Source organism: Adiantum capillus-veneris, chromosome 30 (assembly GCF_014529385.1).
Source record: "Adiantum capillus-veneris isolate H3 chromosome 30, ASM1452938v2, whole genome shotgun sequence".
Lineage (NCBI taxonomy): Eukaryota > Viridiplantae > Streptophyta > Polypodiopsida > Polypodiales > Pteridaceae > Adiantum > Adiantum capillus-veneris.
The window spans coordinates 82,101,318-82,114,905 of NC_140960.1; the positions used below are offsets into that span (position 1 = coordinate 82,101,318).

The window sequence follows — 13,588 nt, forward strand, 5'->3', positions numbered from 1 at the left end:
TTGCCAGTTTGACATGGTTTATGCTTGAGATTGTCCTTGAGGTTTTGCTCAGTTTACAGGGGAGATTCTATCAGATTTTTCCCAGATTTCTTGCCATACTTTGGTTCTTAGCCATACATTTATGGTATGTTCATAGTGGTTACAGGTTTCCTGTGATTTTGCTTCATTCTCACATCAACACATATTCTGAGCGTGAGACTACAGCATGCAGGTTACGGGTTTTCAATATTGGAGCTACTGGTTGGTTTATTAGCATAGTGGTCAAGTGATCTCCCACTTTGTTGCCATTTTGATGTTCACTTATAGCAACAGACATGTGTGACATTGAGAGATGGCGGTCTTGTTTTTGCAAATACATGCGTTGTTGGCATTGCGGTCACACAAGGCACATTAGACTCCGTTGTTTCAAACGTATGAGACAACATCGGAGATGTATGCGAGATGCAGATACGGCTTTGACACATGTTAGAGAGGCAGTTTCAGTGGGAGTCTATGCCAGTGATGGTGACGTCACGCTTGCCTCCAAGGTACCTCTTGCAGATTTGTCTATGGATAGCACACTTTCTCCACAGTGGTTACTAGATAGCGATGTAGTTTTCCACGTCGCACCATGTTGTGAGTGGTTTAGCACATTTTCTAGTGGGAGATTTGGCTATGAGCACTTGGCCGATGGTTTGGCATTTGACATAGAGGGTGTAGGAGATGTTTGTTTGTCATTGCCCAGTGGTGCATCATACACGCCATGACATGTGCGCTATGTTCCTCAGCTGAGATAGAGCTCGATCTCAGTGAGACAGTTGGCAGCTTTTGGTTGTCAGGTACTGCTTAGAGAGCAGTCTTTCCAGATGCATTGCTTCACTAGTGCCAGAGGAGCCCACAACGGCCTGGTATATCCTATGCATGTGTATGAGGTTCGAGACGGCATAGTCTCGGTTTTGCTGCTTGCATGCTTTGAGCAGACGTGTCTTTTTCGCCAGTGATCTCCATCATGCTCAGGAGACAGAGCATTTAGCTGTGCAGGACATGCTAGTAGACTCTGTAGAGATAGAGATAGAGTGGTAGTGCTCTAGTGAGACACAACAGGTGTGTCAGACTTTGTCCAGGCAGAGGTAGAGCAGGTATGCTTCCTAGAGACACAGACAAAGCTGACAGATTTGGAGTTTTTTGACATGCTCATGTTAGAGGCTGATGAGTTGGTGCCAGGATGCACAATTTTGCCTATGGGTGAGAGGGACGTAGCTTCCCCAGTGTCGGTGTTGACACATCCATACGCGATGGGTAGTCCTGAGGATGCAGCATTTGCAGATAGCGTAGGGGAGGCGAGTACAACCACTCTTGTGCAGATTTCGTTAGCGTTCGGGAATCTCGTGTTCAACTTGTTACTGTCGAGGCCCGACCTAGCAGCTACAGTGGGAGCATTTGCAGCAGGGATTGTCAGTTGTACGGTGGCTGACACTAGCATGACGCTTCGTGGAGCTTTGCAGACCATACGGAATTACTGCGGGATTTACATGCAGGCTCTAGCTTGGGTACGCACACAGCCTTCCACTAGAGCCGATATGACTGCGTGTAGATCGACAGAGTGAGCCAGTGGGCGTAGGTTGAGAGAGTCTCTCACCTAGTTTCTTGTACATACTAGTAGTTTAGCTAGTAGGCCTCACTTATCGGCGCATCGCCTTTAAGTGGGAGATTGTTGGGATAAAGGCGCTCCGCCTTCCGTCTGGACGTCCATTGTCCGATCGCCCGCCTACGTGTGTACATACCCTTATTCTTCATTACATATAAGAATAAGGAGCTCCTCATCTTTAGTCTTGTGAAGCTGCTCCACCCACACAGGTTTGTGCTTCTCCCCTTTCCCGCATGCACCACACCACGCACGCACGCACGCATCCGCGCACTCATCACTATGTATGGGCTGTCAAATTCTGAAGTGCCTCAATGGAACAGAATGGAGGTGTGCAAGTTTGGACAGCTTGCCCGTCTACCGCTGTCTACATCAGATAACAGAGGTGTGCTCATAGTCGTCTGCCTGTCAGATAATTATGGAATGGTGCATGATATTGTCGATGCAGTTGTGAGTGTGAAGACCACTTAAACATGGTTGTCTGCAAGGCACCGATATGCAAAAAGGATAATAGGACTGTGCACACACTATTGGTGTTCGCAAGAAGAGGAAAGGGCACACATGGACTTCAGAGGCAATTGACATACCATCGGATGATGCCTGGTTCAATGGGCTAGAGGAGAGTGATTGGACAGAGGAGATTGATGGGACACGGTCTATGCGAGGTACACTTTTACACCCCCTTATCAGAGTAAATTTTCTCTGCTGTCTTTGACTGTCATTTGTCGTCCAGGAGGTATGGAACGTGGGCATTGGTTTTTTGGCAGCTGCTTGCCCAATACGGAGGTGACTGTGGAACAATGGCTTTGCTGGGGAGCCAAATGGGCCGAATGATGACAATATTTGAGAGCAACAAGGGGTTCTCCAACAAACTGTGCTTTGTTCTTGAAATGCAAGCCCAATGGCTAAGAGAGATTCAAGAGTGAAATAGAAAACTTGTTGAGGAGGTGGATCATGCATTACAGGAAGCATCATCGATTGAGCCACATCCAAAACTTATGGAGTTAGATCCTCCCACCACTAAACTGGAATAGACATTTCAAATTTCTACTTGCATAGTGTAGGAATTGATAATTTTAGTAGATCGCTATGAACGATTGCTTCTTACAGTCTTTCGTAAATAAGTTGATTTTTCATGTTCTTGTAGCACTTCTCAATGGGCTTGCAATCATTGTCTTTTTACTTTGTTTGTAGTTGAGTTTACCAATCACAAGTTCGTAGCTCTAAAATCGCGATTCATCCTTTCTCATCTAGTCTCTCTCTCTCTCTCTCTCTCTCTCTCTCTCTCTCTCTCTCTCTCTCTTTGCCTCTCTCTCCCTCTATCCATCTCCGTCTCTTGTCATTGTTGAGAATTGATATTTGAGAAATTACTAAAAAAAACATTTGCATATGAAGTATGAAGGGTCTTTCTCACACTCACACCTAGTCCAACATGCCGATCGAAGTGTGATTGTTTCTCTTGGATTTTTAAGTACATCTCTCTCTTTCTCTCTCTCTCTCTCTCTCTATCACGCTGCACACATTGCATTAAAGAAGTTTTGTTCAGTACCCTGATCCTCATATTTCAATTCACTTGTGTTTTAAGGTGAAGAATCTATTACTTACTTTGTGGAGCGAGGAGTCATATAAAGTTCTCGCATGTTGGACTTATGCACTAGTCTTCACATGTACTATAGCTTGTGTGCAAGCACATTGTTGAAAGTGCATATAAAACCTCCAACCACCCAATTGCCACTCCATAGCAATGTCTTTTAATGTGGCAACAGGATGTTGGTGACTGCCTGCAACATCATGGTTCATCGTCTGGCGGAGGGAGTTTTTTGCATAAGAGTGGGGAAACCGACACAAAGTTCATAGAGAGAGTTGTTTCAATAAATTTGCCACCTAGTACATCTTTCCAAAAAAGCTCCCTCAAAAAGCTCTCTCTAATCCTCTACTCGAGACAAAGCAATGAAAATCTAGTAACAAACAGGTTGAAGCCTAGCATAAGATGGATTGTGATTGGTGATTTCCCATGATTGTTGAATCATGGGTAAGTTCCCATGCTTGCTAGGAATTATGTCGTTTCTTTGACAAACAAGCTACCATGGCTTGTCCGTGAGCAAAAGATGCATGCATCTAAAGTACTACGAGAGTCCACATGCAATGTTTGCTTCGGGGCAACTACTTTGGGGTGTTTCAAAGTAGTTGTGCTTTTGAAACCAGGTGTTTGGTCAACTTGCAAGCGTTATGGTTTGTAAATCCTACATACAACTTGCCAACAAGTACAAGATTATGTCGTTTCTTTGACAAACAAGCTACCATGGCTTGTCCGTGAGCAAAAGATGCATGCATCTAAAGTACTACGAGAGTCCACATGCAATGTTTGCTTCGGGGCAACTACTTTGGGGTGTCTCAAAGTAGTTGTGCTTTTGAAACCAGGTGTTTGGTCAACTTGCAAGCGTTATGGTTTGTAAATCCTACATACAACTTGCCAACAAGTACAAGATAAGACTCCAATGCGTTGAGAAAAATTTCACATGTCGGTTGGAGATGTTCCAACTGGTTTTCTTGCTTATTAGTACGAGTGACTTGTCTTAGGTGCAAGTGTCTCGAGACGTAACATTGTCACTACCTTGCACCTATTGGTGGATGCCAAAAAAAAAGCGTTGTTCATACATGGAATCATGCATGACATGAGCTTTGGTGAAAGGTGATGTGCCGATGCAGAATTGCATGCCACGTGGCCAAGGTCCCTATCCAAACCTTGTGAGCACTTACCCACACCTCCAAACATCTTGTCCGGGCTTTTGCTTTTTCTAGACAAACTTTTTCCCTTTTCTTGCCCTTTTTCACTCTGCAACATTTCCTTCTCGTGGGTCGTCTTAATTCTCCGTGGGCTTCCAGCTGCCGCAGCTATGGTAGGAGGAGCCAGTGCGGGAGCTGGGCCCAACGCCGGGCCAAAGATTTTGCTTGCAAAGCCGGCCTCATCGCGCTCCGAGAACAGTGCAGGAGCTACCACAAGTGGAGCCCCAGCAGCTGTGGTAAAGCTGATGCGTGAGCGCGATGATGAAAATACCGTTCGAACACGCCTCCCTCATGGATCCCTCAGCCTGATCTCAGAGTCATGGGAAATTTACCCAGATCGTCTCCTCCCGGTGAGATCGCAAGCTCTTATTGATGTATTGTAACTGTTAAAAACAAGGAAGCTTTATGGTTTGCAAGACTCTTTTCCAAGAGTTTGCATCAGCAGAGTGCAGCACCTTAAAGTTAATCAGGTGAGCGCGAAGCTTGCCCTCAAGTGGTGGAAAAAAAAGTGTTAACCAGTTATCAACGAACAATAAGATTCGTCAATCCCAAACATTTATTGTGAAGCAGAAAGCTATCGCCAGCTTTTCTTTTGTAGCAGTGGCATATGACCTATTAAAAGGTATGGCGAGACAAAGACGTTTTGCTTCCTCTTTGTAGGCGGTTAACACTATCTTTGCAGGGCAGTTCAAGCATGTTTCTTTTGGTTGAACAAATTGTTACTGTAGTTTTGTGTCTATTGGTAGCCTGGTTTGTCCCTGAACAAATAGCATCTATTGAGAAGACCTCACAGAAAAGGTGGCTTTGAGGACTTTTCAGATCCTTAATCTAGTGCTAGCCCTCCCTGCTTGTAGCTACTCAGGTCTAAATGTATGCGTATGGTGATATGCCCACTTTCAGAACTCAGGAGGTGGATGGGAATATTCTAGCTAGTTGATATTGTGTGAATGAATCGATGGCTATTTGTCTAATTGGAAGGAAAACTGTTGTGATGGAATCTGTTTTTTAAGGTAAAACTTGCACATTTCCCTTCATACATGAATAATTTGTATCCATGAGCTAGTATGCTCAATGATGAAGGTATCAAAATATTTGTGTGGTTTGATAGGTGAGTAAGAAGCTTGCGCACAAGTGGTGACCAAAAGGTGTTAACCAGTTATCGATGAAAAATAAGACTCGTAAATCCCAAACATTAATTTGTGAAGCAGAAAGCCATTACCAGCTTTCCTTTTGTGCAGTGTCATGTAACCTGTTTAAAAGTATGGCAAAACGAGAAGTCCTCTTTGTAGGGAGTTAACTCTATCTCTGTAGGGTAGTGGATGCATGTTGCTTTTGGTTGAACAAATTGCTACTGTAGTTTTGTGTCTATTGATAGCCTGGTTTATCCTCGAACAAGTAAGGTGGCTCTAAGGATTTTTCAGATCCTTAATTCAGTCCTAGCCTTCTCTGGCTGGAGCTATGACAAGAACTTGCTACAAAGACCCAGTATAAATGTATGTGTATGTGTATGTTGTTGGAGAATATATTTTGGCCTAGTTATGTACCCACTATCAGGACTTGGGAGGTGGATGTGAATATTTGGGCTAGTTGATATTGTATGTGTTAATGTATCGACGGTTATTTGTCTAGTTGTAAAACTATAGTGATGTACAACATATACTCTGTTTTTAAGCTTTGCACATGTTCCTTCATACATTTAGGCATGACTACTGTGAATCCATGAGCAGCTACATAACATTTGGCTGAGCTAGGACTGCTCAATGTTGAAGTTATCAAAACGTTTGTGTGGTTTGAAAAATTTGTGAGCTAGGGCTGGAGTGCTGGCAGTTGAAAGGTACTTATTTTTGGCTTAATTGCAGCTCATGTCGGACAACACTGATTTCACAGTAATTGGAGTTTTAGGACCTTCAGGAGTTGGCAAATCTACAATACTGAATGAACTGTATGGATTTGATGCCAATTCACCAGGTGATTACCTGTGTTCTTATTTAGCTCATGTACACTTTTACAGTAATTCTATTTATGTAGTTTGATGCAGTGGTTTTTGTTGCCATTTTGCATGTTCATGAAGTCCGTATCTCCCACTAAGTTTTGATTATGGGGTAATACACGTCTTTGGATATTTGCCTAGTTTCTGGAAGGATGCACAGTAGTCCTAAGTTTGTCTATTACACGAGGAAGTACTAAGATTATTTGAACTTGTATTTTAGGAGTTCTTCCCCCATTTTCGGTTCTCTCTGATGAGAGCAAAGCAATGGCAAGGCATTGCAGCGTGGGAGTTGAGCTAAGAATGTCTGCGGAAAGGTTTATCTTATTGGATACTCAGGTAAGGGCATATTTTTAATCTTCCATATCAGTGGATGGCATGCATGTAAAGAGACTTGGCATGCGTTTAAGTTAAGAGGCAGTGAGATCATGGGTATGGTAATCAGCTGATTCACAGAGCTGGCAAAGGCTCCACCATTTCAGGGATGGTGGATTAAACAGTCCATTGTACTGGACAATCAGGTTAGACCATTTGAGACTGCTGTTCCTCAATAACTGTCAATGGATTCATTGTGTGAGCCATGCCATTCCTCTTATGCTCTTGGTAAGAACCATAGCTTTCACCTATCACTTGCATGTGTGGTAGTTTTTAAGAGCTGGCTGGTTCTAGCTCATCATTTCTGACATTTTACATCAACCATATCTATTTTTTGGCCAATTACACAAGTCTTTTGAGCGGTCTTTGGGCTTTCTTTTAAAGGGATGGCGTGGATTTTTTTGTTTGATCTGATATATTACAAAGATTAGGGCTCACTTTTTACCACTCTATGGTGGCCAATCTAAATCAGAAGTTTTTTCTTTGATTCAAAGTGGTTGTACTAGTATTGTGCAGTTGCATTTTTCAATAAGCTGATCAGATGTGCAATCTATATTGGAAATTGTCGAACCACTTGAAGTGTAATAAATTTAATGTTTCACTTTGTTGTCACTCATGTGTCTGTCTTTTAATTTGTCTATTTCATCTCTTCTTATGATTGAAATTGAAATTTAGCTGTGCGCAAGTGTACTTTTACAGCGTCCTACCCAAATAGCTTGTGTCTTATGTGAATTGGGAGATTTATCTGAATGTTAGACAATGATAGAGAATCCATGGACGTGCTGTGCTATGTTAAGAAAGACTTTTTGCAGCCTATAAAAATGGCTGCCGATAAGCCTTGGGAGTGAGTTGTTTCATAATGATTGGCAGAATAGACGTAAATAACACTTATCTTAGCATTCTTGGTCACAACTAAACATAATGTTGGCGATTGCGCAGTTTGGAACTTAGCTCGATCCCCTGCTTTTCTTCATTTTGGCCTTTTCTTTCTTGTGTTGTTATTTGACTTCTATACAAGTTTGCCCTAAAGTTTATAAGACACATGCTAAATTGTTTCCTATTGTAATTGCTGAACGCTCTATTTAAAGCAGTTAATATGCGATATGATGATTCCGTAAGCACTCCTTCTTTGTATGGTCGGTAAGGTTCTTGATAGGACCTTTCTTGTTGGAAATAATTTTCTCTGCAGTTGCTGCTTGACCTTAGAATGTACACTTTTCACTGATAGTCAATTTTTTACCATGTTTCATCTGACAGTTTCTTGTAGAAACAAAAAGAAAGGAGTGAAACAATGTCCTCACAACCCATAATAGAAAGTTGATCCTACCATTAATGAGTTTAGACAAAGTTGCATTCCATTTATATCCGTGATTCATGGTGCTAGACAACGTTGCATTCCATTTACGTTTGTGATTTGATCATAACTCCTTTTGATTGGTTGTCTCTATATGTTCGGTAAGGTTCTTGATAGGAGCTTTCTAATCAAAAAAGTTTATCGCAGCTGCTTGACTGTGGTGCCTTTCAAAGCAACGAGGGTTATCAAATGCACACTGCTCACGTATATTTAACTTTATACCATGTTTTATTTGACGGGTAGCGAGGACACGTACTTGCAGACTGTATGTGATCTCACTTCGTATGGCCCTTCCAAGCCTTCACCTTTGAAAGACTTTACACGTCTCTAACTTTCCATTTTCAGAAGTCTATTTTATGCTTCGAAATTAGACTATTCAAGTTTCTTGCATCATTTACAACTTTATGGCGCTCCTTAGGCTTTTTCACAAATTTAATGTAAGTTTTTACCATGCTTTTCAGCCTGTCTGCTAATTAATTTGGACTTTTGTATGAGCTTGTTTTAACCACCACCACTTTGTCAGGATCCATTTCTGTTGTAAACCTTTAAGTTCATACCTCCCTGACCATCGTTTGTGCATGTGATGTTTGTTAAATGTTAATCAGTATCTGATACTGCACTAAGTTTTGTATAATGATCATAGTATTCTTGATATGTGTATTTACAGCCTTTATTCAGTGCCTCAGTTTTGACGGATTTAATGAGACCAGATGGATCTTCATCAATCTCTGTCCTAGCAGGGGAGTCTCTGCCTGCAGAGTTGGCACATGAAATGATGGGAATTCAGGTATTATTTGTTGCATTTTTCAGTCTGTGGGAGGCATTTCTTGGTTTTAAGACACTTATTCTCCCCTTCCCATGCTACATTGCAAGGGTCTGCTGTAGCTTGGAGTGTTTTTGGCGTCAGTTTGCCATGTGCTTCTTTTGGTAGCAGAAGGCCTTCATGATATCAGCTTGTGGCGGTTGATGTTAACGGTGGGTTTCTGTTCCCACATGCAATGTTCTGATCATGGTCGACTCTCTCCTCATCTAAGTTAAGGCTATTAAAATGGTGTTTTAGTACTTGTATTGCTCTAGATGTAACTGACATATTGTCATTATGCTAGTACATTGCTAATCAGACAATGGATCATTTGCCTAGTGTGGTTGTTTAAAATCTCTAGTCTTGTAATGAATAGCACATTTGTATAATGCATAGATTATTCTTGGCTCTGCAGATGTTAATTTTTAAGATTGTGCCATATTCTCCAATTCTTGTGGAAGAGATTTGGATATTACGATGACCTGCTGGCAAATAGCTCCTTCAAATGAGTCATATTGAAGCTTGAATATTGAAAGTGCTCGTTTAGGCAGCTGAAAAACTTTTCTGCTCAATTTTGCCAGTCAGATGATTTTTGTGTTAAAAGAAAGTAGTGTCCAAATATTTCAACTTCAATGGTTTGACTTTCGTGTGTGTGCATGAGCCTTTAAATAGGAGGGTCAATGTCTTTTCTTCAGCTTTCTTCTGTGTTGCACACATCAGCCCTCAGCAGTTTCCCACATCACATTCATATAGCCAACAACACTACACGCTCTGGGACTACACCCCAAAACAGATGTACAAAGAGCTTTACGATTACGTGCAAAGCATGCAATAGATGAGATCATTAATAGAGGCTCGTAGACATATACAGACCCTTAAAAAGCGGGAGTTCTAGGAGGCCCAAAAGCTAGAGCTGTTCCACCTACTCATGAGTCCAGATTCAGCTGTGGCATGGCATCGGCTTTAGGAGCCCGGCACACCCACCCCCATTGAGGACCCTCAGAGATGGCGTGACTAGGCACAGATTCTATGACTTACTTGGATAACCACTGATTCTAGAGCCTCCAGACCCTGGCTGTTTGCCGCATGCAGCATGGCCGTTCCACAAATCAGAGGTATGTAGAGTAAGCACCTGTCATATGCTACATGCTCCCTCGCCCCCTTCACCGCCTTGCTCTTCAACAAAGCACTAGCAAAGGGATTACCAGCAGAGTGGACTAGGCACACCATTGTGCCTACCCACAAGCCTAGGGACACTCTTGACCTACGCAACTACAGGGTCATCATGATTGGCCACACATTGGCCAAATTTTGTGGAGTAGTGCTGTATGCAGAGTTGAGCTCATATTCAGAGAGCGAAGGGCCTACGAGCTCCAGGACAAGCCTGTTTCAAACGAGGCTTCTCTTCTTTTCATATGGCCAGATAGGTAAGGAGTAGAGCCATATTCATACTAGCTGGAGTGTGAGTCGAGGTGGTTAGACTCTTATGTATACCTTGGGATTACTTTTACAACCACCACGGGCCGTTTCTCACGGCAAATGCAGGTGGAGAGAGGCTCACTAGAGGTTATATTTCATTAGCGATGCTAGAGCGGTGCTGCCACCACGTGTAATTCCAAGAGCCTTGCACAAAGGGGTGGCTTTCCAACACCTTAGTTCCCTTGCCATGGCGTATGCACCAATAGTTTGGGCACTTAACTTAAAGCTTCATGGTGGAAAAATTGAATGATGACAACACGCGCGAGTCACAGAGCAGCGGAGTTCCATTCGTAGATGGCAATGGCCCCAAAGACAAGGCGCTGTAACCAACTTGGACACCCCAAGTCTAGATTCTCTCGCGACGAGAGACAGAATCACTTAAAATACTTCACAACTTTAAAATCACAGTTCAATTTAGTCGAAACGGCCCGGCATAGTTCCGTGCCAAGAGAGATTGGCCCCAAAGACTGGCGCCCCTTTCGGTATTTCTTTTATATTAATCTTTGAGCAAAGTACAACTCTTGTCACAAACTGGTGACGTGGCTGCCCAGTACACACACACACACACTCCCTCCCATGGCAAGGACTCCCGGGCTGAATGCTTAATGCTGACGTGGCACTGCCGCACGGACAGGCCCGCAAAATCCGGCGCAAAACGCGGTGCTGACACGTGGCAGCATGTACGGACGGCAGCTTTTGCGTGGCTTGCTTTTTTACGCAAAGCTTACTTGCTTTATTTTGAGAGAGAGAGAGAGAGAGAGAGAGAGAGAGAGAGAGAGAGAGAGAGAGAGAGAGAGAGAGAGAGAGAGAGAGAGAGAGAGAGAGAGAGAGAGAGAGAGAGAGATGATAAATGAAATGTTATATTAACGTCTTCAAGAGGCCAAAAAGACCTATGAGACCAAAAAGTTACAATTGGTGAATCTGATACCATGTCTTGAGTACGGAAATTAGAAAGTTAGAAAGAACTAACACTAACACTAACATTAAGACACTAAAGCACTAGTTGGGGGGGGGGGTTTGTGGGTTCGGATGAAATCTCTCATCGGTCGCTGTTGGGTCTCATTGACCGCCTCCATGGTCAGTACTCTGGTTGGGCGTCTTGCATGTCGAGCTAGAGTAATCTGTATCTTCTGTTGCAGCCTTCGTCGGTAGTGAGAGACCCCTCGAGGTCGTGGACGTCTGGATCTGCCAAGCTCAGTGGCTCGGTCAAGTAGTGTATCTCTAGTATGAGTAGGCTTTGAGATCTGTTGTAATGATTGCTCCGTTGGCTCTCCTCTGGCTAGTGTAAAAAAATATGTGATATGGCTCTGAGGCCGTCTTTCCCCTGATGTCCTCAGCAGGCTCTCCCTAAGTCTACGTAGCTCTAGCAAGAACAATCCGAGACACCTCTGATCCTTGTATCTCATGACTCTAGAAAAAGGTCCGAACCCTTCTCTAAACAGGCAGTGGAAGTGGCCGCGTATCTCGTAGTATGTCGGATAGTGACGTGTAGTGCAACTCTGTCTCTGGCTCTAAGTTACATAGATGACATATCCTGGCTCCTGCCGGCACCCCTCGAAATCGGCCGGTCTCGATCGGGAGCTGATGTGAGGATGTGCGTATCTGTCCAATAGGGCATCTTATCCCATGAGATAAGTGTGTATCCATGAATGCAGGCCTAGTTACAAAACTGTCCTCCGTGAGTTGGAGAAGATGCTCTCTGTAGAAGGCCATCTTTGTGCCCAACTTATGTGTCGGTTGTATCCATTTGCTCCTGGTATTTAGCTGAATCAGATCCTGACGTATGAGTCTGGTGGTCTCTATCCGTGTGAGAGACAGAGAGGGTGCATCCAGGGAGTATTGAAGCAGAGGTAATCTATCCATGTTGAGCCATGCGACTGAAACCATGCTGTCATCTGTCCATACCAACATGCTGTCGCCTTGTAGAGCTAGTTGTTGAGATGACTCCAGGGCAAGCCGAGCGTATCTGTCAGTGGGGAGATCTCATAGACCGTGCATAAAGGATACTCATCTTGTCAATGCCTCCACCACGCCGGGGGGGGGGGCTAGCTCGGCTCGGATAATCTCATGTGGTATTGAGGCCTTAGCCCGAATCATCCGAGCGATCATAGAGACCAGAGGCCTCTCCATACATCTCCATCCATCTGTGTTGCCAGATCTCCCATGGTGGTCTACTGAGGGTCCCCATACCTGAACTCCAAGAGCATAGCTGGAGTCACCAGAGTGTCAAAAAGCCAAAGCTTTGTTCACGGTTCTTGAAACTGAACCTGCGAACTGTAAGGTGCAGTGGAATGAATGTTGTATTTTCTCAAGATTAATGATCTTTATTGCTCAAGGTTCCTTTTAGTTCTTTAGGGAAAGAGAGAGCTTTCCGTCTTGTAGAGTGCTGTGGTCACGAACAAAGTGAGTGGATATTGTGCGTGCAAGTGAATGAGAGTGAGAGAAGGAGAGAGAAGAGAGACAACACCCGAGAGGTTGTAAAACCCTCCTCCGAAGGCCCCACTCTCGTCGGCGAGAGTGGTCTATTCTTTGATTGCACAAAGGTGTACAATGCGTATGCAATGGACAGATGCAAGTTGGACTATGCCGATGACGACGACGACGACTCGATGGCTGAAATCTGTTGGCTTCTAATCACTGAATTCGGGGACTGTTTCGGTGGCTGAAAATGACTGTTTTGGCTGCGTTTTGTTGGGCTAAACTTGGGGGGAATTCTGCAACTGAATGGGGGCTGATTTATCATTTGCTACTGTTCTACTGCTGAAAACCTGCGTTTCTGCAAGGCTGAAATCTGCGTTTTGTACTGCTGTTGCTGCGTTTTTACTTGGCTGAAAATCACTGAGATCTGCAAGTGGCCAATGCTTGTAAAAACGCTGAAGTGTGCATCAGGGCTAGTGTTAGCAGTTAGGGCTGAAAACGCTGGAAAAAGCTGAGGTTGTAGCCTAGTGTTTTTGTGATGGAAACGTTGCTGAAGAGGTACTACGGCGATCATGCAAAGGGAACAAGCGCCAGAAGGTGGAGGACTTCACGGCGAGGGAAGGTCTGTGAAAAACGCCAAGGGAAAGGAGGTATGGCGAGGATCTACTGCTGGGGGGGGGGGGGGGGGGGGGGGGGGGGAGGGGGGTGGTGGTGTTACTGCTGAGAAGTTGCCTGTTGAGCGGGAAGCTCCTGCTGCCTCTT

General features: G+C 44.0%; 1 protein-coding gene and 1 pseudogene across 3 annotated transcripts in view; both read left to right on the plus strand.

Moving 5' to 3' along the window:
• The first annotated feature begins 308 nt into the window (after positions 1 to 308).
• Positions 309 to 2,687, plus strand: LOC147418297 (uncharacterized; annotated as a pseudogene).
• Positions 2,688 to 4,447: 1,760 nt separating this feature from the next.
• Positions 4,448 to 13,588, plus strand: part of LOC147418298 (uncharacterized) — a 28,425-nt gene continuing 19,284 nt past the window's right edge. The window contains exons 1-5 of one of the 3 annotated variants that reach the window (XM_086506966.1): positions 4,448 to 4,761; positions 6,271 to 6,379; positions 6,622 to 6,737; positions 8,795 to 8,914; positions 9,013 to 9,102. In XM_086506966.1, the coding sequence (XP_086363092.1) occupies positions 4,522 to 4,761; positions 6,271 to 6,379; positions 6,622 to 6,737; positions 8,795 to 8,914; positions 9,013 to 9,102 (675 nt within the window). In that variant the 5' untranslated portion in view covers positions 4,448 to 4,521. Of the gene's footprint in view, positions 5,034 to 6,270; positions 6,380 to 6,621; positions 6,738 to 8,794; positions 8,915 to 9,012; positions 9,103 to 13,588 lie in introns of all 3 variants that reach the window. The other 2 variants (XM_086506967.1, XM_086506968.1) reach the window with 2 other exon arrangements.